General features: G+C 47.6%; 1 protein-coding gene across 4 annotated transcripts in view; it reads right to left on the bottom strand.

The window, feature by feature from the left end:
• The window catches only part of Piezo2 (piezo type mechanosensitive ion channel component 2), a 339,893-nt gene that overhangs the window by 33,612 nt on the left and 278,761 nt on the right, over positions 1-27,520 (bottom strand). For 3 of the 4 annotated variants that reach the window (XM_077792282.1, XM_077792281.1, XM_077792283.1), the window contains 9 exons: positions 26,423-26,582; positions 23,015-23,104; positions 21,240-21,361; positions 20,168-20,239; positions 16,095-16,201; positions 10,745-10,859; positions 5,866-5,925; positions 1,976-2,142; positions 887-1,053 (listed from right to left, as the gene is read on the bottom strand). In XM_077792282.1, coding sequence (XP_077648408.1) covers positions 887-1,053; positions 1,976-2,142; positions 5,866-5,925; positions 10,745-10,859; positions 16,095-16,201; positions 20,168-20,239; positions 21,240-21,361; positions 23,015-23,104; positions 26,423-26,582 — 1,060 coding nt within the window. Of the gene's footprint in view, positions 1-886; positions 1,054-1,975; positions 2,143-5,865; positions 5,926-10,744; positions 10,860-14,690; positions 14,790-16,094; positions 16,202-20,167; positions 20,240-21,239; positions 21,362-23,014; positions 23,105-26,422; positions 26,583-27,520 lie in introns of all 4 variants that reach the window. The other variant, XM_077792280.1, reaches the window with a different exon arrangement.

Here is a 27,520-nt window from a genome sequence, read left to right as displayed (position 1 = left end):
CTCCTGCTGGGACTCAGAGGCCAGTGTGGCACACTCCTCAGCAGCAACCCAACACCTGAGTGCAGAGTCCCCAGGCTCCTAGAGGAGTCACACACTGGCCTGGGATGCAGGGAGAAGCAAGCCGACAGCACAGTACTGCAGCTCAGAGCTGGGCTCGGGGCTGAACCACACAGCTTGGATCCTGGGTCTGCTTTATCATTAAGTTTCCAGCTACATGGCTGAGTGAGTCTCTCAGCCTGCCCTTAACTGATCCTGCACGCATCTTGCAGGATCTAAAAAGATAGCATGAGGCCACCTAGGAGCAGTGTCCAGTGCTGGCCCGTGGCGGACATGTACTGCACAGACACTGTTGGCCCTGGATCACCTGCCAATCCTGTGTGGAACAATGCAAGCATCCTAGCACTCAGGGATGGTGGAAGCTATCAGGATCATTTCTGGAATTTTTATTCTAAGCCCTAAAGTAACAATTCTGAAAGGAAATATCCAGGATAGCAACAGAAGGTAGAGAACCCCAGTATAGAAGACACTCTTGTGGAATGGTCATCCTGAGAGGCAGCAGAGATGCAGTCCCTGGCATAAACCGAAATTTGGGGATTGGGAAGGACCGATCTTGTTCACCTCTGGCTTGGAAATCTCGATACCATTCCTATAAAACACACGAGTGTTTCTTATCCTTTGTGATTGATATCTGTTTTTATCTGGTGTGGTCAGGTGAGGACAGTTCTTCCGACATAGCTCTGTGGATGGAGATCACCAGCAGGGTTTGGGACACCATGCGAATTTTTTATTAACTTCCACCTCATTCATTCATTCATTTCTCATATTTGATGACGTCTACCTCATCACATTGACCAAAAGCAAATGCATTGTTCAGAAAGTGAAATACCTGGAGATACTGTCATGGGAATCTAAGCTATCCATCCTGTGGGCTGTCTGGGACCCCGGGGCTGCTCCAGGCCGCTCGTCCAGTGTGTCCAGTCCCGACTCCCTGGACAGGTTCATGATGTGGTTCTGATAGTACATGTGAATGCTCTCCCGCGTCGGGACGTTGCCCTGCAGACAGGGGACATGCCTCAGTTCTTACGGAAGCACCTGCCCGTGAGCCACCTGCCATTTCTCAGCACAGACGACTCTCAGCACACAGGTCAACCTGGAATATGGACTAACGTGATGTAGGCAGGTTGGGATTGATGTCACCTCATGTAGGGTCACTCATGCCACTCAGTAGTACTAGGAATTCTAAACGAGAAACCCCTATAATATGTACGTAGCTTTGCTAAATCTTATTACCTCTTCCAGAAATGGATATACCTACATGACTACTGTATATTTTATTTCTCTGCACAATATGATAGTTTTTCCTAGAAGAAGTTTTGGATCAAACTTCCCATACTGAAACTATAATTCTACATAGGGCACTGCAAAGTCTATAGGCATGTAAACAGAACAAATAAACTAGCCATTTTTGAAGGTGCATGTGGTGTTTGACTATTTTAATCCTGAGCAGGGAATAGGTTTAAATACAGAAAACCAAGAATTTATGTAATGACTGCCTGGAAAGAAAGGATTTTGTCTTACCTTATTTAGAGTTTTAGATACAGATTGAGAATCACTAGTCTGAAATCTGAAATGCTCAAAAATTAGAAGCTCTGAGTGCAGACATGTTGCCACAGGAGGCAAACTCCATACCTGCCCTCAGGTGCTCTGCAATTAAAAATGTGTGTGCACTCACAAAGACATGGCACGGAATGAGCTTCAGGTGTGTGCGGAATATAAACGCCTTTCATGAGTAGACTTGGGTCCCCATGCACAAGGCATGTCATTGTGTATACACCAATGTTCCCAAATCCAGAAAAACTGGGCATCTGAAACACTCCTGGTCCCCAGCACTTAGAATCGGGTGACATAACCTGTGTGTTGAATTTGAAAGCCCTTTCAGTGTGGAAGAAGCAGAGGGATTGTGCCCACAGGGTACCTTCTTGATCTCCCTGGTCAGCATGCACCTCTCGATCCTCAGGACGGTGGATATGTCAATGTGCTCCCTAGAGATGGAGTTGAGCCAGGTGGTGAAGCTGTCCACCGTTGCCAGGAACAGCACCCAGGTGAACTTCAAGATGTTGAATATCCTCTTGATGATATTATCTGGAGGAAGAAACACAAGATTGCAAGGGAACAGAACTCCATGGCTACCGTGCTGTCCTGTGGCACAGTGGGGTTTAACTGGAGCCAGGCCTGGTGTCTGCCCTGCACCCTGGGAAGCAGTGGGGCCCCTGATCTTCAATGTGACATGGAGGAGGCCTACAGCCAGAAGGCCACGTGGGGACTTACACATGTAGAGGCCAAAACAAGGCCAAAGGAGGGTGGAATTTGTAATGTTTGACCAAATATCAGTCAAAATGGGTTCAACTGCAGTTGTCCCTCAAAAAACAAGGAGATTGTTCTAGGACCCTGTGGACAACAGATTGTACAGTGTTCAAGTCAAAAGGGTACAGCGTTTGCAAAGGGCCTGCACACATCCTCCTGTATGCTCTCAGTCATCTGTAGATGACATGATATCTGATGCAATGCAGTTGCCAGGTAAGCAGTTGTCATACTGGGTTTTTTAGGAAATAAGGGCAAGGAAGAATGTCTGTACATGTTCAGTGTGGATGCAGTTGTTTCCTGAATCTTTCTGATCTGCAGTTGGTTGAATCTGTGAGAAAAGGAACCGTCATACATGGAGGGCTGACCCTAACAGGTTTACTAAGGTAGAGACTGCATTTAAAGATGACTCTGTCATTGGCACAGGACTAATAGTCTGTCCAGCTCCTCAGGGCTTTGGAGGGCCTTCTGGTTTTCTCCTGTTCTTCACCACTGACTCTTCTCACCACACTTGCCTTGCAGTTAGATCATAGCAGAACTGTCACTAGACAGCTCAGTGCGCAGAGTGAGTCTGTGCCATCCCTGGGTCTCCATCATGCTCACACTGCATTGTGCTAACTATGGCTTCTGCAAAGGTGTCACTCATCCCCTGTCAGCAGAAGCCCTGAGGTTCCCCATGTCCTTGTGTCTTTGTCCTTGTCCAGGAACGGGGAGCTGGAGAGCTGCAATGTGGGAGCTGAGCTGACTCCCCTGAGCTCAGGTCGTGGACAGCTGCCCAGGTCCACAGAGGGTTAAGCCTGAGCTCCCTGATATAGTGGAAGGCGGAGGAGGTAGCACAGTGGCGACATCGCCTTTTGGAATATTCATCAGCCTCAGAGAAGAAGGAAATCCTGTCACTGAGACAACATGAGTGAACACTGAGGACGTTATGTCAAACAAAATAAGCCAGATGCAGAAAAGCATATGCTGCAGGACCCACACGTGGAACCCACTGAAGCAGAGAGCAACCGGGTGGGCAGGTGCAGGGAAGGAGTGTGTGCAGCTGCAGGTGGAAGCAACGTGGAAGGTCACTGGCTCGGAGGGACCAGGGACTGTACAGCCCTGAGGTGCACCACGAGGACCAGCTAAGGGTGCCGTATTGTATGCTGGGAATCTGCTATGTAGCCCTCTTGAGGTGCCCTTTCCACACACACAGGGTCACCACGGGAGGTGTGGCAGGCTGATTTGCTCGAATAGTCACTACCTCACCATGTACATGGAAACTGCATGTCATGCACCATGAACATACATTCTGACAAGAGAAGAAGAGTGAGTGTGGCCCACTACCACATGACCTGCCTGCCCTGCTCACTCGGGTAGACCAGGTCTCCTCAGCCCGTGGTTGCAGGGTTGCTGAGCCCGACCCACTGCGGGCAGGCCTGACATCCATGACCCATTCTTGCTCTCCACTAACCCTCTCTGCTCCGAAGGCCACAGTGTGAGTCAGAGTTGGATTTGTAAAGAAAAAGTACAGCCACTTCTGAAGTAGGTGGCCTAGGAGGAAAGCAGAACTTCTCTCAAAGATTTGCTCTTTTCAAAAGGAGAAGCATCACAGGCAACTTAGCTGTGAACTTCCTGGCCTCTGGACAAAGTCCAGATGGGCCAGCTGGAGACAAAGAAGAGCTCAATAGTTTTATCCAGCAACAGATGGGGTTTGGAGGTGCCGGCTGGACCCCAGGAAGACAGTTGGTGGTCTGGGAAAGGAGTTGGGAGAAAGACCTGGAGAGAAGGCCCTGGGCTGCCCATGTCAGCCAGGCCCCGGAGCAACAGCAGGGCAGAATTGTGATGTCTCACGGTCCCTGTGAAGGTGTTTCCTGCCACCTCTGCCTCCCCTGAACCTCTGCAACCATGTCCCACATCACAATCTGACACAGATAGCGAGGGCCTGCTTGGCTGAGCCAAGATGCACAGGTGGAGAACAGTGGCCACAGAGGCTGAAGGCAGCGACTGCACCACAGAAGGCGTTGCGGCCGAGGGACATCAACCCCTGGGCTGTTCTCTCCACCTCCTGTCCTCCCGGGGACTGTCTCCAGCCAGCGTGTCACCCACACCAGTGTGGACAGAGCCTCGGGCTGCTCAGTGTAGACTTTCACTCTTCTCCCAATGTGAACCTGATGTCAGAAGTAAGATGGCGGCACTGCAGAGGTGAACAATGCACGCTGGGTCGCCCCGTCACTGACGCAGAGTTAGGGTTTACGTTTTACCTGTATTTAACCACCGAGGTGGTAGGGCAGAGGCATTCAGAGCGCAGACTCCGGACCCAGACTCCTTGCTATTGGGCCCTAGCCCTTTGTGGTCGTATAGGCCTGAGAAGTTAGTGCATTTTACTCTACCTCAGTTTCCTTATCTGTTAAGTGGCAACGAGAGTTTTTGAGGGGGTTGAACCAGTTGATAGGGCTACAGGTCTTGGGAAAGGGCCTGGAAAACAAGATAGGTATCTAATGGGTCAGTTACTATTAGCAAACAAAGCTTTCAGGAAAACAGAATATCCGGTTTCATGGATCCAGTTATCTGGAAAAGGAGGGTGTCGGGGGAGGACCATGAAGGTGTGAGGGTGCCTCCTACAAGTCTCACTTAGTGCCAACTGGAGTCTCAGATGGAGTCTGGGAAGCTCAGGGAGGGGCTGTGTGCAAACCTGGAGAAGTTGTTGGGGAACTGTTTTGGTTCTCCTGTTTGCTTCTCATCCTTCCTGGAGAAAACGTCTCCAAATCACGTGCTTGGTAAAACCCAAGCAGTACCTCAATTGGGCCTGAAGTTTGCAGATGAGGGTCCTGTCCCTTGGTGCTGTGGCATCTCTAGCAAGTGGCTCCATGGGACCTGGTTTCCCCTTTTACTGTAGGGCCACAGGACCCCAGCTTCTAGAGCACTTCCCACTCCCACATCTGCTCACCTGTCGCTTTTCCTTCCTTCAGTGCTTCTACAAACAATAAAGGACTGAATATTTCAAAATAGCTAAAAGAATTTTGAATGTTCCCAACACAAAGAAATGACAAATGTTTGCAGCGATGGATGTGTTACTACCCAAATTCCATCAGCACACATGGTAGACATGTAGCTAGATATCACCCTCCACCCATGAAAATGCACAATTATTATGTATCAACTAAAAAGTAAATATGTAAAAGATTATGCAAGACAATAAAGATTGATTGCCAGTTCTATTCCTGCCATTAATCTGATGGCTTCCAGGGGACACTGGGATTTGTTCACTAAAACCCTCTCCTGGGCACTTGCACAGAGGACTTTTCAAACAGACACTAACCCAGCATTCCACCCGGCAGCACAAAGGCCAGGGGTGCTTCTGGAGCCGCTGCAGTGGAGATGAGATAAGAGGGACGCTGGTTATTTAGCCGCGGTCCCGAGACAGAGCTGGTGCATTACTTTTCAGGAGCCTTCCATATGTGACTCCTGGGCAGCTCTCATTTCCACACTCCCCAGGGCGCACGCCTGTCTTTAGCCTGTTACCTGGTCCATCAGACTTCTTTTTGACCGGTTCGTCCTCTCGGTCTTCCCATTCCACCGCACCTGTCGAGGTGTGCCACAAAGATGAGTTAGGTGCCTTTGGTAACGAAAGGCCAACGCTACTTTTCTAGATTAACAGGAAATGTATAATTCAAGGTAGGGCGTTCTGCCTATTTTAAGAGTTCCTGGGGAAACATAAGAATTCAATGTTCAAGTTTTTTTAAAAAAATCATTTTCTTATTGGTGCAGTAGAGTTACGCATGGCAGTGGGTCTTGGTGTGGCACGTCCCAACATGAACAACCTGATGGACCTCACCCAGCCCCCTTGGTTCTCCCTCGCTCCCGGCTGCCCTTCCTCTGCTCTGTTCATGGTCTCCCCTCTCTTTTCAGGATTCCTTCCCGCCCCCTTTTCCCTCCTTTCTCTCTGGCTTCCACAGAGAGAAACTGCAGAGCTCTTGACTTTCTGAGTCTGGTTTACTTCACTCACCCTGATGCTCCAGGGTTCAGATGTTCTTCACTGCAGAGTTAGAATTACATGTACTGGTCAACTCTGGCTGGCTCATATTATTAGAAGACAGCTTATGAGTTGTGCCTGGCCTTTGAATCTTTAATAGTTTGAAAGGTCTGCATAGAGTAATATTTTGTGCATGTAACAATTATGTTAAATTCAAATGTTAATGGGACAGAGCTCAGCCCCTTGGTGTACTTCCTACGGCCACTTTCACTCCACCTGGTAGGGTTGAGCAGCAGCTGAGACCACAGACTGCAAAACCTAAAACATGTACTATCTGCTCCTTCACAGAAAAAGTTTGCCAACTCCAGATGTACACTATGAAATCTTAATTTTTGATTCTTTGGAATGATGTTAACACATTTTGGTTTGCAGTATCTGAATAAGACACAACAAGGTTTCAGTTTGTTTCTTATCCTATAATTTAAGGTTAAAATTGTCAGATCTAGCAAGTTAATTAGAAAATTCAAATATAACTGGATTTCTTGTGCCTTATCTGGAAGCCCTAAGAGAGCAAATTTGAAAAGATGACTTCAGTTAACCTTTTCAAACTTGCCGTCTGGTCAATCTTATGATCCCACCTCATTTTCTACAGCTGCTTATTTCCTGCTTGGTCAGCAAAGCCAACCTGCTCTTTAGTCTTTAGACAGGACCTTGGGCCTTTGGCCAGGGTGCCACTCTGCGCACGCTGCATCTCTGACTCGCTGGAGCACAAGCAATCCTGTCTCCTCCTGCTCCCCAGGGTTTTGTCTGTGCTTAGGGTTTCAGTGGGGTTTGCAGTTCCTGGGCCATCAGGATTCCTTTTCCTGCATTTGTCTTTGGGCTGGTTAAGACAGAGGGCGCTAGAGCCCAGGGTCTGGGATGGCCTCTAGACCCTCTACTTCCTGAATGGCTGTGTGACCTCAGGTACATTACTTCCCTCTCTGGGACCGTCCCTGCCCATGTGCAAGACAGGCTAACTAAAAGGCCCCTGGGCTGTGGCAAGGAGTCCACAGCCACTGTGAGGAAGCACTGAATAGCACCTGCCCCTCAGGACACACTGTGCTTCCCATGTCCAGAGGGATGTGGAGGAAATGTCACCTTGATCTAGAATGTGCCCAGTAGAACTTCCTTTGGGGTGTGAGTGTCTTTAGGTCATTGCTGTCTCTGGTTTGCAGGTAAGCAGCACAGCACCTGCACTTGAAATCATCTTTATGACATGCAGTGCTGAGCCAACGGCAAGATGACCAGGGACACATTCTTGGAACTGGCCAAAAAGTGTCGGAAGAACAAGTGCTTGGGAATAACAAGGGTAGTGAGGGTAGTTTGCCTCGTTAAATAGTGAAGCTAACTGCATAGCTGCTAGACTCAGAAGCACGTGGCTCAGTGATTCAGCAGGAGAGTGCAGCAGAACATGGGGCCCCAGTCACACCCGAGGACAAGCAGAGCTCAGTACCCACCAGAGTGGAACTTAACTCCAATAACGAGAAGAGACACTTCATAAGTAGGGGCAACATAATTACGCATCCATGTGAGAGCTTAAAAATCATTTCTATTTCCTGGAATAACTAAAAATTTAAGATATAAATAAACTGAGTAGGAAATACAGAAAAACATGTGCTTAATTTTGAGGTGAATAGTAGGCACATCAATGTCCTTAAAATTACAATGAGAAATTGAGACACATGACATCAAAAGTTAAAACTGGTTCAGCTACAGCATACTATCACCAAGTCAGACTGTGAGTAATGAGCAAGAAGAACACGTGTGACACACGAGAGAGGACAGTGTGCCTAGCAGTGACACCAGCTGAGAGGAAGGAGCCAGCCTCCCAGCAGAGCTATGGGGAATAGCACCGTGTTCACAGCTCAGATCACCTACAAGACAGGAGACAAGAACGCCCAGCCCCGTCAGCCAGGAAGTCCACTAAACTCAGATGAAAACGAAAGCCATTTCCATTTCTCAGAAAGATGAAGCTGTGGCAAGAGGAAGCCCTTGCACCAGACTTGTAGGAATCCCGGTGCTGAGCCCTCCTGGAAGATGTCTGTTACAGTGAAGAGCCATGTCCCTCAGCCCGGTGTCTCCGCTTCTGAGAACTGACTCCTATTGTGTGGGAAACGCACATTCTATCTTTGCTAAACATTTAAAGACACTCACATGTGACTATAGGTCAGTTTTTTTTGCAAGGACACCTATTACAGCCTTGAGCATTATGGCAAAAATCTGGATGCAACCCTACGTCCATTAAGGATGATGCAATTGAATAAATGATGCATATCTGTACTATAGAATCTCTGACAACCATTAAGAAAAGATGATACAGGTTCATAAATACTTAATTGGAGAAAAGTTCTGGGGATGCTATTAACAACAGTACAGGAGAGACTCGTGGAGCATCAGCTCAGTTTTGAAAAGCCCATAACGGAGACTTTTGCATGTAACAAAGGAGTAGAAGCAAAGCCAGGGGGTGAGGAGTTGCCCCTTGGGTGCTAGATCCCAAGGGTGGGGCCTGGGCGGATTGTGGCCTGCCTCCCTGCCACTGATTGCTTGGAGTGTGTATTGCTTTTGTCTTTTGAAACTAAGTAAAATAACATTAAAGTTGCCAGGACATATCAGGGGGAAGAAAGGTCAACAAGCAGAGAGGTTTTGCAACTAAAGTTACTTTAGAAAATTATTCCCCATTTGATTCAAATGTATGATATGTCAAGATCATTGTATTGTCATGAGCAACTAATAAAAAAAGCAAATATGTTTCTTCTTATTTTTGACTACCTTTTTAATTTTACAAGAAATTTGTAGATACACTTTCTTTGTAAATAATCAAAACAAAACACTTAATCTTGACCATACACTGAGTCTCCACTCTCCCAGAAGTGACCACTGCCACTAGGTACTGAGTGTCCTTCCCAATCTTCCTCTTGCTTGCAGACACCAGCACATTACATGTATCCATTAAAATACCAGGGCGTTGTTTCCTTTGTTTCGTGAATGGTTTCATTATGTGCATGTAGTTTTGCAAAGAGTCTTTTTTCACTTAATAATATGCTGGGGATTGTTCTCCATGCTGATTCAAAGCCATTTGTGTCATTTTAAAATCACTGAACAGTATGATATCGTCTATTGATAACACAAATTCATTCAATTCTTTTTTTTAATTCTTTTTTTAGTTATACATGGACACAGTATCTTTATTTTGCTTATTTGTTTTTATGTGGTGCTGAGGATGGAACCCAGGGTCTCACACGTGGGAGGCAAGTGCTCTACCGCTGAGCCACAACCCCAGCCCTCAATGTTTCTTTGTATGAACATTTAGGATGTTTCTAAATTTTTGTTATTAACCCATACGTCAGATGGATATTCTCAGACGTGAATTTGTGCACATGTACAGACATTCCTTCATCTAAGCCACACACCCACTGGTGCGACTGAGCTGTAGTACAACATGGACCTTTGAAAATAATAGATTCGGATGCGTGGCCCTTCCAGCACTGCTCCAGGCTGGTGCGAGTACATCCCTTCCCACCAACCCCAGATCTGTGACATGTTTTGTCTTTTGCTGATCCAACAGGTAAACATAATTTAAAAAGCCAGTATGTCTACATATTTAGTTTGTGTTTCTTATATTACTAGTGAGACTTGGCACCTGGGGGGCATTTTCGTTTTCTGGTCTATGAATTATTTTTCATAGCATTTTGTTTATTGGGTTGAACTTTTCTTTTATGCTTTTTAGGCATTCTTAACACATCCAAAATACTAGTCTTCCGTGTGATACGTGTGTGTGTGTGTGTGTGTGAGATGAAACTATGATCCTGAGCATGCAGCTTGCACTTCAACTTGGCTTTGGTGTTTCATGATGCTTTTTCTCCTTAGAAATGTGTTCAGGTCCTATGTCTTGGCATAATGTTGAACTGAATGTTGGCAATAAGATGTCTTTCTCTTTTTCCTTACTAATTATTTTTTCCGTAATGTTATTTGTGTATTAGATAATGTTGTCTATTTTTTTATTCCTGAGTATTATTTAAATATATACCCCACACCTTTATTTTCTGAATCAAATTGCTGAAGGTTCAGTCTTTCTTATTGACTTTTTCCAAGAGCAGCTTTAACTTAACTCTCAGGTCTCCTCTTTTGTTTCTTTTTTTGGTTACTTAGTATCACCTAAAATTAGTGTCTTGCCTTCTGTTTTCTTAGGATTGACCTTGCTCGGTCTCCCCTCCCATCTTATGGTATTTATCTTAACCTGTCACTGTACCCAGCGGTGAGTGCTAAGGGACAAATGAGAGCCTCCTGGAGCTCAGGGGTGTCCTCCCTGCCATCTGCCCCTGCAGGGCCATCTGCTTCAGGGCCCAGGGCCGGGGCGCTGGCCCCAGCTGCTGCCCCTTCCACACTCACCCTCCCCAGAGCCTTTCCGTCTTCGCTTCTGCTCTTCTCTTGCAGACTTTTTCTTCTCTTTCCGCCTCTGGCGAAGGGCTGTTTTAGGGTCAGTAATCCAGGCTTGATAGACAAACTGAAGGGAGAAAGTTCAATTATTTCCTGGCCTTTTAATACTTCGAAATGGGAAGACCAGGGACCTACATAAAGCTTCCTAACTTGGGGAGATCAGCACTATGTTCTAATAGACCTTCACCTCCTTCTAAGTCGCTTAGGGAACTTGCAATAAGTTGATTGGGGCCTTGATAAATTGCTAAGGCTGGCTTGGAACTTGCAATCCTCTTGCCTCCGCTCCCCGAGGGTCTGGGATGACAGGTGTGTGAGATCTGCATGACCTCATCCTTCAGCAGATGACCTTTTAAAAGTAAGACCACCAGACAACCAGACTCCTCTGCCTGTGCTGAGCTGGTGGGGGCTGTTCCCATCGTCTTGAGATGCAACAGGAAAGCAGATGTTATGGACACATATTTCATTTGGTGTCACAGAGAATCATGAGATAAACTTTGGGTATGTACAAACAATCATTTCTCCAAGTCCCAATTACCACAGCCATTTGTGACCCTAAATTTCCGAGTCTTCACTACACATAGTAGGAGCATCTGGAAGCCTCACTAAGTGATTCCCCTATCACTCGGAAACTTCTGAGTCGAAAACCAGTGCTTCTCTGTGATCTTACATTGGAGAAATGGTCTTGCCCATTCCAGGCTCCCCCTGGGCATGACAGCTCTTTCCAGCAACTTGAGAAAGGGCCTTGCAAATGGATTAGTATTTTTAGAGGAAAATAAATGATAGCAAGGACAAACGGTTATTTCAGAATAGCATGGAAGAAAACCTGTGGTACTTTTGGTTGTCTTTTGTTATTTGCATTCAAGAGCTGAAAAAAGTGGCATTAACATATTATGACCGAGAATCAGGAAAGAGCAGTTTTGAACAGCCTCCCACTAAGTCCCCAGAGTCATGCAGAAGAAATGAAAAGAACAAACTGACACACCAAGTCAGCCATCTAGAAACCAGGAAGCCAGGCAGGCATGCTCGACATGCAGCACAAACACGGGTCTCAGGGAAGCTGGGTTTTCCATGGTGATGATTAAGTCAAACAGTTTTGTGGGAGCTCTTATAAACCCAGATAGTTTCATTTTATTCTAGATTATTTTCAGGTTTCTGGAGTCTTTGAAAAACACAGCACAAATAAATCACTGGTATTGTGTTGTCAGGAGAAAATAAAGAGGGACTCAACTTTTCCATATGAGCAGGAAAGGGCCACAGGCTGAGAAAGAACACTTCCTGTTTTCTCAGAGATAGAAATCTAAGTTGGGCAATTAACATAGATGCAAAATATGTATCATTTCTGGGTGACAAACCCAGGAGGTAGAAAATATTTCCTATTTTTTTTTTGTCAAAAACATATTTAATACGATGAGAAGATGAAATGGAATTTGAAGAAGGACAAGGTAAAGGGATTTTCAGTCACTGGGTGTGTTGACTGAGAATTCCGTCAAGGCTGGCTTTCAGGTTTAGCACCGTAAGAAGCAAACTTGCCTCAGCGCAACACGGGATGTTTTTAAAAGAATCTGACCTACTAAACGTTCCAGAAATTTTCAGGTATAAGAGCAACATAGAGTGACATTTCCTTTAAAGAAAAAAGTGTTATGACAATATTGTTTTAGATAATGAAAGAATCCCCCAAAGAGAAAATAAACAGGTAACTAGGATTTGTGAGTGTGGCAGGGCCACCAGTTGGAGGAACTCTTTACTCTGTAGAAAAATAAAGAGTTGGGAGGGGAAGGTAGGATGAGGGAGGCCAAGGGCAGCGCTGGGCCTCACCCTGTCCCTGCAGCAGGGGCTCTGGCGGGGCTCCGTTGGGGTCCTGCAGTCACGCAAGACATGCCCAGGGTGAGAAGTCAGATTTTGCTAACCATGTGTGTGTGTGTGTGTGTGTGTGTGTGTGTGTGTGTGTTTATTTTTTATTTTTTTGTACTGGGGATTGAGCCCAGGGGCATTCTACCACTGAGCTACACACCTGTATCCCTAGCCCTTTTTTCTTTTTTCTTTTGAGAGAAGATCTTGCTAAGTTGCTGAACTTGCAATCCTCTTGCCTCAGCCTCCTGAGTCGCTGGGACCACAGGCCTGTACCACAATGCCTGGCTCAGGTAAGTCATCTTAATATGGATGTTGTGACAGTTCCAGAAAGGTCTTGTCAGTTTTGCCTTGGTCTGACTAGTTCAGACAAATGTTTCTGAGAGAGGAAACATTCCAACTGAAGAGATGGAAGGTTCTTCCTGGACTTTCTGATTATTACTTTGTAGCTGTAAGTGTCTGTCATCAACTGGGCTGGTCTGTCTGGGACTCAGGCACTAACCACACCAACCATCTGTAGAAAACTCCATGGAAACACGCATAAAAGACCTTCAGGCTCAGTGAAAGGCCACGACTGCTGTACGTCCCTGACATTGACATAAATTTTATCTCATATGACTTTATCTTAAATTTATCATCCATATTGGGGATAATGGGATTCTTTCTACTGAACATTTATTATGCAAAAATGTCTGTGTTCTTTAAAACAGGGAGAGCCTGGTTGCAGTGGATTCCCTTCCCCATGTCTGTGCTTTAATTCAGGTTTATCCAGTACCTTTTTCATTCTGTCTGTAAGAGGATGATTATTTATTTCTGATACCAGATTGAATTCAGGAGTGCTCTACCACTGAGGCACATCCCCAACCCTTTTTATTTTTTACTTTGATACAGGGCCTCACTAAGTTGCTTAGGGCCTTGGTAAGTTGCTGAGACTGGCTTGGAACTTGCAATCCTCTTGCCTCAGCCTCCAGAGCCTCTGGGATGACAGGTGTGCATGACCTCACCCCTCAGAAGATGACTCTTTAAGACAGGGGATGTCACATTATAATCTTTCATCTAAGTAAATTTTAAATGTTAATCATGAGACTCAGGATTGCCCTACCTCGGGGAAGCCCTAGGGAAGCAGAGCAGGGGCTGCTGGTGGCCAACTCCGCCTGCTGCACATGCAGAGTGGGAGGGGCTTGCAGGGCTGGACTCCACAGCTTAGGGGCAGCTGAGTGAATGTGGGCTTCAGGTCCCACAGGACCTGTTGAGCCAGGAGATGCATGTAAGCAAGATCCCAGGTAAAATGCAAGATGCACGGTCATGGTCACTATCCTAACCATGTGCTTCACACCCGAGGGGTATTTAGACCTAAGAGGTTTAGGTCCTGTCCTTGATTGAGTTTGAGAGAAAGAATGTTCTAGAAAATACCTGCATTGTCATTTGCTAGTTGTGGTTTCCAATAGTGCAGGGACTGCAGCACAGGCAGCTGAGTCACTCTGTGGTGTGTTAGAACTTTAAACAGTGTACCTAAACCACAGATCCCACAAGGGCTAGAAACTAAGGGACCATGTGGGGCTGAGCAGCTGGGGCAGGTGCACCGAGAGTAGAAACCAGACCACAGACTCCATCTAAGAAGACGGAGACGAAAAGGAGGCAGAAAAGGCGATGGAGGCGAGTGAGTCTTTTATCAGCTTGTGCAGAATTTTACCAGCTTTCTGAGAAACATCATCACAGGTTTGACTCATTGTAACAGATGCATGCAACCAGATGTGACCCTTATAAAAACCAGATGTGACTTACGCAGAACCATGAGGACAGAACGTACATGTGTCTGCATTTTCCCTTTCTATTTTTCAATAGTCTCAGCTTAAAAATAAGAAATCAAACAACAAGAAATCTGGCTTCTAAGCACTCTTTTTGGAAAAGTTGTCCGAGTGTTTTACATCTGTACAATTCCTTCCTTGTACGATCTATAGAACAGAGAGAATGCAGACAGGGGGTGTGTTTGACTAAAGTTCTACTGAGCAGAGAGTCACACACTACATGTCAGTAAAACATGAAATACCTTTGCAGCTCTGATTAAATACTGAAGAATAGTTTTGGGAAGTTTAATGACAGACTTGGGCAAGGCTAAAATGGCTGACGCAAACTTCCCAATAGCTCTCTACAAAGAAGGACAAAGTAAGAGTCGTTAGTAGGGAAAACAAAACTAGTGGTTAATATTATGAAGGCGAGAAGAACTAGTAGTTAAAATACAAAGGTGAAAAAAAACTGGTAGTTAATATATGAAGGCGAACAAGTTTGTCTCTACCATTAAGATCAACGAGGTTACAATGTGCCAACCGTGGGAACTAGAATAAAACATGCTCTGCTGGTAAGTGAGGAATAAAGAAAACCATCCATCACTGCACATAATTCATCAGACAAGGTGAAGATGTCCCATGTCCCCTCCTGCGCTGCTTGATGGGTGACAGCTAGAATGCAAGTCATTAGAAGGAAATAAGCAGTCAAGTCATTAGTACTTGGTGAGCCAGCTGCACACACACACACACACACACACACACACACACACACACAAACTCAGTCACCAAAAAGCCCACACGGGGCAACAGAGCCAGAGAGACAGCATCCAACCAGGGTGTCTCCATGAATAACTTAGTTCCACAGTGTCATCGGGAAGACAGGGTGGATTGTGCCTGTCAGCTTGAGGAGGCCTGGCCAGTCAGCTGACAATGACCTCATCGCAGGGCCCTCATGCATGCAGCATGGAGACGGATCTGGGTGCCTTGCACTGTCAGAAACGGGAAATGATGGTGTCATTGAGTGGTTCACTGGTACATGAGATGCACACGGGATTTCATCCTGAGTCGACTGCAGGGACACAGCCTCATCTTTAACAAGACTTGATGACACGTTCACCCCTAGCTTTCAGGCTGCTGAGTGCCTGCTGGGAACCAGGGAATGGGTCTGAACCAGAGATGGTTAAGCTGAGGACGGGACTGTGCCCGAGGTTGTGGCTGTCCTTACAGGGCACCCTCCAATCTTGAGCAGTACAGACAAAACAGATCTGAAATCTGAAGCAGCATTTCCATGATCCTTTGATTCAAAACAGAGCCAGCACTCTACTTTCATAATCAACTGTTTCATACTTTGAAGTATAACTCCATTCAAGCAATCCAAAGCAAAGCCAAAGAAATCTTCATCTCTTGCAACAACCACAAAAATAAAGTTCACCCAGGAAGCTTTATTTTTGTGTAAAGCATGAGGGGATGCATTGACGGAGGGGATGACGGCCTGCTAGAACCTGCTCTCCTCCGGCAGCTGCTGTGGCTTTGCCGAGAAGCATGAAGTGGAGATGCTCAGAGCTCCGGCAGGAGCTCAGCAGAAGTTCAGGCCTGCGATGGAGCCTGTTAATTGGAAAAACTCTCCAAATGGCAGGGGACACGACCCCTCCCAGCCCCAGATTTACCTGGAATGCTGACTTGCGCGGTGGCCCCTCATCTTCCTTCTTCAACTCCTCCTCTTCCTCCTCTTCACTATCCGTTTCAAACAAGTAATAATCTCCACTCCTGACCACTAAGCAAAATAAAATAGTCACTTATTTCCTGAAAGAAACACGAGACCGCTGGGGGCTGACTAATAAAATGCCCCTAAAAATATACAGATGGCCCACAGAAGGACCGCAGCAAGAGACGTTGGCAGAGGAGAAACTGAGATGAAGAGAACCAACTTCAGGCTAACGCTGCTGCTACATGATGTTGGCAGGGTGGGGTCCACGGAGCCTGAGGCCTTGTCTACACCACCCAGAGACCCGGCCTCTACAGGGCTGATCCGGTGTTTTCTCCCCTCTTGATTGTAAAATTTATACCGTTAACTCAGATCAACTCCGCAGCCACCGATTCTGTTACTGAAATAACTTGAGAATACTGTTTTGCAATTCAGCAATATCGGTGGTTCAGACAAGGCCGGAGGGAAGTGGAGAGTCTGGCCCGGGCTGTTCCAGGGAGGCCAGAGGGGACGGCTCAGCACCCAGACCAGCACAGCCAGCCTTCCGCTTCACTTCACACCGTGCAGACCTGGCTTCTCCACATGGACACACGAGACACAACATACATGACGAGACATTTCAAACAGTTAAACAACACACATGGCCATGGGGGTGATGGGGGGGTGGCAACACTGAGAACAGAAGGAAACACGAGGACAATGACAGTGACAGCGGTGACACTGCTTGGGCTGCTTCTAACATAGCAGACCAGTCCGCACGGTCATGCTGCCAGCCTCTGGTCCACAGGCAGCTCCCGGGACGTAATGAGGCTCAGGGGAGTGCGAGGGACCAGAAGGCACAGGCACAGATAGTAACGGAGCGCCTCTGCCTTGTCTTTTACTTTCCCTGCAAAATCACAACACCTGGGTTAAGAGTTGGGAGCAGAGAAAATGTCCAGAGATTTTAAGAAATTCAATTCTTCTATCATTTTGATAAGTTTTGAGTTTATCAGAGAAAAGAGACCCAGCATATACATTTTGGATGCTACAAGAACTGTACCATCATGGCAGGGAAACATATCTGCTGGGGTTTGCAGATGCAGGGTCTCTTTTCCGTAACATCTTGATGTCTGAGTTGACTTTTGGACTTAGGCATTGTAGTAATGGAAAACCTTGGCTTGTTTTCAAATCAGTTGCTTGGATATCACTCAACATGGTCAAAACTCAAGTAATTTTGCCCATGATTTCAGACGAATCTGAAGCCTCCATTCATGAAGACGTAGAATGAACAAATTGGGCCTTATATCCTTGAACAGAAGCACTGATTTGTTGATTTTATTTTGAAGAAAAAAAACCAGGCCCAGAGTACTGGGTCCAGGCCTGAGGGAATAAATGCAATACAACATAAGGTAAGAAAAAGCAAGAACAAACCAAAGTTACAGCATTACGTTGGACAGTGAGGAGGACCGTGAAGAAATGCATCTACAGAAGCCCAGAGTCACAGGGACTCTGCATCGCACGGTCATGTGGGAAAACACAGTCTCACAAGAAGGAGCATTTCACCCTCATTACAAGTTCCGAAATCAACAGTGTTCAATCATACCTTCTGCAACTGTCATGCACACTGGTGAGCCCAACGGTTATTATCTCAAGCACTATATTTTAATTTTATAATTGGAAACTAATTTGTTATGTGAGTGAGCAGAATTAGCACATGAAAAACAAAGAAATGCTTTTGAGGACTTTTAAAACTGTAATTAAATGGAAGTTAGGAAAATAACAAGAGGAGTCTTTCTCCAGTGCTGCTTCCTAGTAATGGAAGGAAAGCTCTCAGGTGGACCAGAGTTCAGATGCAGATCCAGCTCCACACTGTCCCCGCAGACTCTGTGGATGTTGAATATATTGCTGAGCTAGTGTGAAACCAGCTTTTTAAATCCTGCCATTGTATCCTCAGACACTTGGCCCTCACGGTGAGGTATTCGTCAATGAAGCGAGGCTCAGTATTCACTCAGGCAGTGCTGAGATGGGCTGCACACGCAGCACCCACGGGAAGGTATCATTGAATAGCAATATTGCAGCCCATGTGTGCACATGGTATGGACATGGGAGAAGTGGCACCTTCGACCACACCAAGGCCTGCTGCCAATGTCACACAAACAGCAAGGCCATATTACATGTCACGGATTCACATGTGGCATTCTACTGCACACATTCTTATCCTTGACATTGCTAAGACAGCTCTCTTAGAAAGCCTAATCACTTGACAGATCAAAATAAGGCCTTTAATAAAATTCTTCCAGATTTAACAATAAGTTCTGAAACGTATCCAAGACTACAAAATAAACTACCCATGCCCTTCCTTGCATGCCTCTCAGGCTTGGAAAGAAAAATAGATCTCATAGAAAAAATTTAACACCGCTGTCGGAATGTGATTCCAAACCATGAGTGACTCACGGTCCTGCGTTATTGCACCATCAGGTAGTGTAACTAGGCACACTTAGTGAATACCAGTGTTCAGGAACGTGGCATAATGAGGGTGAAATGGGTCAGAAAAGCCTAACTTCAGTAACCTTCACAGGAAGCTCTTCATATCATTCACAACTGGTAAGATGATCATCAAAGACCACATCCAGTTCCTCTGGAAGGGTGACACTGAGGTGGGAAAAGGAAAGACACCCACAGTGACTGCAGTGGGAACTGGTCCCAGTGGGGTCTGACATTCACGTGACACAATATGACATGGACAGGTCTCTGCACTGGCAAAGGCCCATTGAGGACAGAGAGGTCGCACGGTTGACTTGTGACTTGACAGGAGTAGGCAACTGCACATAGCATCGCTTGATCCTTGGCAGGGCTCATGTGCCAAAGGACAGTCCACCGAGAGTCACACTGGACTTTTGCTTGAACATTTCTCTTTGGATTTGAGCAGACAATTGAATAAAACTCTTTATAAATCAATTTTTTTTTGTCCAAAATGCTAAATTCAATATTGGGGATAAATTCAATTGCATCCAGAAATACTGAGCCAATTTCATGAAACTAGTTTTCCGAGTTTTGGAGAATTTCCTCTGGAGTGAGAGAGGCCAACATCAGATCATCATGATGCTAAGCAATAGGTCGGGGAAGGTTCTGGTTTAGTTAGTTTTGTAATGATTCTGAAGATGCTCCTCATGGGCCCCGCCCTGCTCTGTGAGGCATTTTGAGCTCGGTGATATTCCTTGTCTGACAGTTTTGGAGATGTGTCTCCATAAGCTATAACCAGGGAAGGCATCCCAACTAATTTTCAGAATACTAATCATTCAATATTCTAACATATCAAAGGAGGGCCAGATGCATGACAATGACATTGGCCAATGGTGACAGTTTCCTTGATAAGCAGAACAAAGACAACCCATAGGTCTCCTAGCTGCTTCTTCACTGTCATGGTCAACAGGGAGGTGCGGAATGCTCTGCCTGGCCACCAAGCTCTGATTTTCTGATGTCTGCTGTCAGCTGGTCACTGGGGCCAGCTGGCTGTCCACTGGGCCACACTTTGGGCATGGGAGACCACAGAGCAGTTTCAGAGCCATTTTGAGATGGGGGAGGAGGCAGGGTGAGAAAGTCCTGCCTCAGCTTCGTGTTTAACATGTTGCCACAGCCTTACTGCAGAGGAAATCAAAGCTTGGGAGAGGGGAGGGGAGGGCCCTGGCATCCATGCTGAGCACCTTACAAAGAGGGTCCCAGAGCCTTGGGGCCCAAGTCAGGATCCAAGGAGGAGCCTAAACTCACTTTAACCAGGGGTTTTAGCCAGAAAGCAAATACTGACAGAGCTGCAGCCCCAGAGCTGGCCTGTTGGCCACCCGCTCAGCTTTCTGCAGAGATGCGGACACTGAGCTGGTTCCAGAGGAGCTCTCGCAGGGCCCCAGGCCCATGGACACGGCAGCTTTCCTGCCCGACCCCCTATGAAGTCACAAGGGCAAACCGTGCAAGGGACACACAGGTCATGGGGAGCCTGAATTCTGGTCAAGGATATAAGGGTGAGACTTGGTGAGACTGAAAGAGGATCGAGAAACCTACTGGAAGCATGATCGACCCAAGGCCGCCACCACTGCTTTTTTTTGCCCTTGGCTTTCTGTTTGTCTGCTTCTCCTAAAATGAAATATGTCCAGATATTAATTCTTAGAAAGTGAGCAAGCACATTTGAAAACCACGCTTTAACAATGCAATGTCAAACCTAGACAGACTGCCCAAGCCCATCAGAGTCAGGAAAAGGAACCACACTGAACTCGACAAGGAAACGTGCTAACAGGCCCCTCTGCACTGGCTTCTTCTAACCCCGTGCCACGTTTCCACATCTCCCTAGTAACTGAGTGCCTAGCAAGAAATTTTAAAAGGAGAAGGGATTATCTGTTAAAATGCACTGAGTTTTTCATTAAATCAACAGAAAAGAAGCCTCACTGAACTTTTACAGAAACATTTAGAGGCAAATAGTTTCTAAAAGCAGATAAATTACAATAACCAAAAACTTTTCTTGTGATTAATTTAATGTGTTGATCAGAAAATATAAATTTACTGGTGATGAATAGACACTAGGTACTGGAAAGATTTCAATATGTGTTATTTCTCTATTCCTTTCAAATAGCAAAGCATGCAAGCCCCTCTAAGCAGACCTTTAAAACTTTAACTGGCTACAATAATTCTATGATTAGATATAACAAATATATATTTCACACTGTTTTACTGAAATACATAATAACTGATATTTTTAACTATCAGTATTCAGATGTCAAATAAAATCATTGGCAGGCATGTTTAATACTCATATAAAACTTATAGAAATGAAAGGTAGCATATTTAACTATCTTCCCTACAGGCACAAATTAAGCAAAATCACACCAATTTCCTTCATGGGCAGATGTCTGTGAGACAGCGTTAGGCTTAGTGTTTACTTGAGACATCTTGCCCAAGAATGAAGTCATTCATACATTAAATGAGTGTTTTAGGAAATAAATAAATGTACCCACTCACAAAGGGAGGGTAAGACTTGCTGACGCAGGTAGAACAAGCAGCAGAGCCAGCGTACAGCCCCACCCGAACCAAGCTACCGCCCAGCACCTCAGAAGGGAGTGGGAGGACCCCGCGAACGTACTTTCATCGTCCTCTTCCGGGGGGTTCTGGACGTCCTGGCCTTCCCCAGCCTCCTGCGTCAAGCTCAGCATCCTCTCCTTACCCTTTTTGTACTTCTGCTGTCTGGCCTTGATGCGGTCCATCCTAGGAAATAAACCAGTGTTGGTGATGTCAGGGCCACCTTTGAGGAACTGTGGACTCCACCGCCAGGCGTACTTCTAAAATCATGGACGAATGGCCAATTCACTTTGAAATCCTCAATGGTGAAACAATTGCTTCTCTGATGAAGCATCTCCCTGCTCTCTATATAATCTCCACGCTGCTCTGCCCTCCACAGTGGCTCGACTTGAGAACCGGATCAGTGATTGCTGTGCTGGGTTTGGCCTGCAGGCCACAGTGTGCACTCATACCTGGTGTCACAGCCAGTCTGAACAAAACGCACTCTAAGGTGTAAGTCCTTTATACCCCTAAATTTGGCATTCTTCTTCTTCTTCTACATTTTTTTTTGTACTAGGGATTGAACCCAGGGGTACTTAACCAGTGAGCCATATCCCTGTTCCCCCCCCACCTTTTTTAATGTTCTATTTAGAGACAGGGTTTTGCTGGGTTGCTTAGGGCCTTGCTGAGGCTGGCCTTGGATTTGTGATCCTCGTGTCATCGACTCCTGAGTCACTGGGATGACAGGTACGCACCACTGCGCCTGGCCAACTTTTGCATTCTTAAACAGAAAAATTCAGCAGTAATCACAACTCAGGCCTCCTGGGAAATGAGAAGCACATCCGAACGTGGGTCCAAATTGTCATTCCTCTGGATCCGTGTTGGTGGGCCAGAAACAATGCTAACACAGTTGTGACACGGTGCACTGGTATTAGGTGTTTACGTATAACTTACATCTTTGTGACAATGTCCAGGACATGGACCCGTCTAATTAATACCAGGAAGCACTTCTGCTGAGGGTGGAGAAAGCTTGGAAATGAAGTCAGAAGGGAATGAAGCTGCTCCTGAAAACTCGGGAAACTTTACTGGGGACTGAGAGAGATCTCCATTTTCTTGGCAAAGTGTCAGCCCTTGGGGACCTCAGGCTCTTGAAAAGTCTACTCGTGCCATCTTTAACTCCACTGCCATCAGCTTTCACACCTTTTCCCTGAATCTATAAGGTCCATTCCCTGCTAAGAATTATGCTCAGCAAATTCTTTTCAATAATTCCCAAATCTCCCGAGAGGAGCCAGTCTATGCCATGACCCAGCCACAATGGCACAGTGGGAAAGCTCTGAACTGAACATGGGCCGGGATGAACTGCACGCCTCAGGCTGCCTGTGCCCTGTGGGGCTCTCAGTCTTTCAGAACCAGAACTTCTTTCTGGATTACATGATTTCAAGATGTTTCCAGAGCTGACCCCAGGTTTATCCCCTTACCTGAGATGCAAGGAGCATTTTCTGTCTCATTCATGAGCTACTTTAATCTCTACAAAAATCCAGGAAGGTGGGCCTGTGAGATGTAGTTTAGGGGCAGGAACCTGAGGCTCAGAGACCTGCAGAGCTTCTCCAGGTCATCCAGGAAGCACCTGAGCTAGGAACTGCTCGTGTCTTTCTCAGGATGGCCCCTGCCACCATTCTGGAACGCTCTTCTTCAGGCTAGGAGGCTCTCGCGACTGCTCTGACTCAGGAAATACACGGGAAGTTGTGAACTGTCACACACACACAGACTTTCCAAGGCTCTGAGGCCTCCAAGGGCTGAGAGCTAAATATGGTCCCACAGATCAGAAGAAGGAAGAGAAGGAGCGTGAAAGCATCTTACTGTCTCTTCAGCTGATCCATGGACCTCTTTTCCTCCTCGATTCTTGCCTTTACAGCCTTGACAATCGTGGCCTGGAAAAGTTCGGCTCCCCTAAGGGAAAATTGGAAACACGGAGCCACTTAGTAGCTGGCCTTCCCTTGAGAACCATCGCAGATGGGCAGGAAACGTGGCTTCCCTGTGCTGGTGACACTGACGCTTCCTGGTGGCAGTGGGAGTCACCAACCCCTCTGGAGCAGCCTCCCAGGGGAGGAAGTGGGCTGCATGCCCTCACAAGGTGCCATACTCCCGTGTTTCCTACTGGGCCTTGGCAGAGTTGGCCACGAGGAAAGGGTTTGCAAAGACGGCTGGGTTTCCACTCAGCCAGCAGGAAAGCCCAGGGGTGCAGGTGGAGCAGAGGTCCTCTCCACCACGGGGCCTCCAGCCTCTGGCCGCCTATCCTCTTCCTCCTCTCCTCTGCCCCTCTTCTTCCTCCCTTCTCCAGCCAGCTGAAGTGTCCCTATAAATCTCAGCCTCTCCATATCCTCAATTCTGACTGCTGTCACCTGCTTGGGAAACCCAAGACCAAGGGACTGTGCTGGGCGTGGGGCAGCCCTCAGCTGCTGAACACAGCCCACCCGAGGGCAGACTTCTCTGGGCCCCTGCTCCCTGGAAATCCCTCCTCTTCTCTACAGCACTGTTTTTCAGCTCAAGTTCCGAATTCTGCCACGTGGTCTTCACTGCTAGTGATGACATCACTTCCTAGAGAGACCATCCTCAGGTGGCATTATGTAGCTCAGCGCCCCGCCACCCCTCCTTTCCCATGTGCTGCCTTCCTGCCTGTGGCCCGCCCTGTGCTCTGGCTCTTCCTGCCTCTGCCTCAGTCCCCACTCCTCCCCCTGCACTCTGGCCTTCCCCACCACTGCTGGTCACCAGCAGGCAAGTGACGTCGAGGCTCGCTAGTCCTGAAAAATGAAAAAGAATCCTAGTCACCCCACGCCTCGCTGTGCACACTTAGGCCATCCCTCCCTGTGGCTGAACTTCCCTCCGGAGCCTCCTGGGGCTGCCACCTGCACTGTCCCCTCCAGCTCCTGCTCTCTCCAGGCTGCAGCACGGGGTGGGGGCTGTCAGAGCAGGCCCTGCATGCCACCACCCTGCCGAAGGGCTCTCCTGCTCCGCCAGCTGCCTGCCACCACCAGCTGCCTGCCACCACGTGGCTGTTGGTTCAGTGTCTGTGTCCTTCCCCATCCACACTGAAGCCCGGGTGCTCGAGGCCTTGGTGTTGGGAGTGGGGCCTTTGGGAGGGGACAGGTCATGATCAGCATGAACGCTCCGGTGAAGAGGCCCAGGTGGTCTCCTGCTCTTCCTTCCCCCAGGGAGGACACAGTGAGGAGGGGCTTTCCATGAAGAACAGGCCCTCCCCCGCTCCAAATCTGCTGGCACCTCTGTCCTGGACATCCCAGCCTCTGGAACTGTGAGAAACAGGCTCATGTTGTTTGTGAGCCACCTTGGTTTGGAACTTGTGTTACGGTGGCCTGGGCTGCGACAAAGCCAGGCACATGTGGGCAGCGGCTGGGTCACCTGTCTTTGTCCTTTCTAGCCTGTAAGCTCTGTGAGAGTTGGGACCCACCTCCTGTCCTCATAACAGGGCAGGCAGTGAACCAAGGAAGGCACGTGGGAGTGAATGAACAGGCGTGTGTTCTCTGGAAACTGCCTTGGGAGTTCAACGTCCATCAATCAGAGCGGGACTTCCTGTGTGAGCACAAGGTATGCTCTGAACAAAGCCATCACTCCTACTGTACCCAGGGGACATGCTGTCCAAATAATTGTGACAACAATTGGAAAAAGGCACTGGCTTTCTATAATGTCTGGGACTTCTAAGGACCATATATTTTGGGGAGGGTGATAAAGAAAAAAAGTATATGCCTGCAAAATTACCAGCTGCTCTGTACAAATGAGGTCACCTCTGACTGAGACACTGTCCTCTGCTACAGAAATGATGTCCAGAGTATTAGTTGTGCTGGTCAATTGCAGGACTGGTACTGTTCCCCTAGGTGGTGTGGGACACAGGCTGCTGGGAGAAAGTGCAGTTTCCTACATTTCTTTTCCTACAAGGCAGACAGTCAGGTGGCAAAGGCCAGGGTTGCTGCATGTGTATGGACTTTTGAAATCAATGTTTTATTTCTCCTGAAGGGAAAGGAAACAAGGCTCCAGGGAAATGGGTGGCACAGACACAGACGCACGAGCTTAAGCCATGTGCGAATGGTAAATGAGGGTGAGTTCACATTCCACAGCCTGATGTCTGCTGGATGGCGAGCACCAAGGATCCCGTGGGATCTGGGGAGGGTCAGCACCTGTGAGATGAGCCCAGCAGTTGGGGTCACACAAGAGCACTGACCCTCCTGCCAGGATGGCTTGCAGGCCCTTCCTAGTGCTCCGCCCAGTCTGCTTCCCGAGCCTGTAGATCACGGGCAACACTTGCAAGAGAAGAAATGGTGGCATGCAAATTCTGCCAGCAGCCCAGAGAAGAAAATCAGTGGGCAGGAAGAGACCAGAGGGAAGGAGGGGGCCGGAAGGACACCTCAGAGGACTCAGAACAAGCGAGGCTGGTGGGCTACACTGTTCCCTTGCAGTTGTGGAGGGAATCCACACTCTTCTCCACGATGGCTGTTAATTTCCCTTCCCGCCAACAGGGCACCGGGTCCCTTCTCACCCACCCTCCCTGGCATTTACGTTTTGAGGAGAGCTATTCTGAGTGGCTGGGGTGACCCACACTGGGGTTCTGATCGACATTTCCCTGATGGTGCTCTTGCTGAGAGGCGCCTCATGCACTCCCTGGCCACTTGTATCTTCTTTCTTTCTCTGTTTTAAGGTGCTGGGACCACCCCATTCCCACCCAGGGCCCGTGCACAACAGGCACATGCTCACCACTGAGCTGTACTCTCAGCCCCCATTTGCATATTTTCTTTAAAAAAATGCCTATTTAGACCAGTTGTCTATTTTGTGAGATTTTTTTGTTGTTGTTAAGCTTTTCGACTTCCTTCTCCACTAACGATCTGCTACATCATAGATGATAGTCATGGTTTTCTCTGTTTTCGAGAGTTTCTTCTTAAAGAAGAGGTAGGCAGGGGAAAGACGGAGGCTCAGAACCAGCACTGGCCCTGCCCCAGGGAGGGTGTGTGGCAGGCTTCCGTCAGCCCAGGCCCCTCTGAGCTTCTGCAGGGCCCAACTCCTGGGAAGTGTCACTCTCATCAGACTCCATGTTTCTATACCATGTGGGTCTTAACGGCCTGGGCTAGATTTTCCTTGCTTTCCTGGAGAGGATGTCTCAGTTTCTGTGGTTTCTCCGAGCAGGCTCAGACAGAAAGCAGGTGGGTGCTACTCAGCACACTTTCTAGGAGAGCAGCCACGTGCTTCCGTGGCCGGACCCACCTGGAAGCCAGGATCTGGGAAGCTTTGATGTCGGCCACGACGTGCAGGAAGTAGTAGCTCATGAACACGCGTCTCTGCAGCAGGAGGAAGGCAAAGCAGATGCTGTCCCAGATGATCCCGGCCTCCCCGCTGGGCAGTCTGCAGGAGGCGTCATCCTCGGCTGTGTGACAAGAGGAAAACCCGCTGGAGCCGACTTCCCTCCCACAATCACCCTGTGGCCTGCCTGAGTGCAGGGATCACACAGGCCCAAGAGCAGCGTTCCCAGGCGCTACTTACAGATGACCCCTTACAAATGACGCGCACACTTCAAATCTAGCATCAGCGTGAACTCATTGGGCTATGACACAGGGTCTCTTGACCTTCGGCAGAGAGGCCCCTGTGCCTGTCTCTCCCTTAGGGACCCCCAACGAGGGCCATGGGGAGTAATGTGCAGTGACAGAGGAAACGCTCTGTTCAGTAAAACACAGCTGTCCTGCCACAGGCTCTTTGGGGTGACGCCATGCCAAGGGACACGGATGGTCTTTAGAGGAGGTGGAGTGAGCAGCCCCTGGATCCTCAGTCAAAGGCCATCCCTCGTGGTACTCAACTGCAAAGTGCAGCCTGAGCCACCAGCCACGGTGCGGGAGGCTTGGATACAAGCGGCCCCCATCCTGGCCCACAGAAGACCCCCATGTTGTCATGGTCTGAGCTTGATCAATATAGATTATAAATTATAGAGTACAGGTTATGGAATATTAATAAGTAGGATAATAGGAATATGTGATAAGTGTTATAGAATAAATAATGTTAAGCTGTTTCTAAGATGCTACAGATTGTTTTTTCTGTACTTCATATGCCCACAAATGTGCTTGAATCCAGGATGCTGTCTGTTTTGCTCTGCTGACTGCTTTCTTAGCCCTGGCATCCTGTTGCTTGCCTGCACCTATGTTTTTGAGGATGTGGTTTTTCCCCTTATAAACCTCACAGAACTCGGACCCGATACTGATCCTAGCAAAGACAATTCGGGTCCTGCAGGGATCAGTCCCAGCTGACTAAATAGAAGACCTTCTAATTTGGACAAAATTCAGACTGAGAGTGTTTCCTGAATGATTAGCCACA

This window comes from Urocitellus parryii, chromosome 13 (genome assembly GCF_045843805.1).
Source record: "Urocitellus parryii isolate mUroPar1 chromosome 13, mUroPar1.hap1, whole genome shotgun sequence".
In the NCBI taxonomy this organism is placed as follows: Eukaryota; Metazoa; Chordata; class Mammalia; order Rodentia; family Sciuridae; genus Urocitellus; species Urocitellus parryii.
The sequence above is the reverse complement of the archived record's forward strand: the minus strand, read 5'-3'. Positions and strand labels throughout refer to the sequence as shown.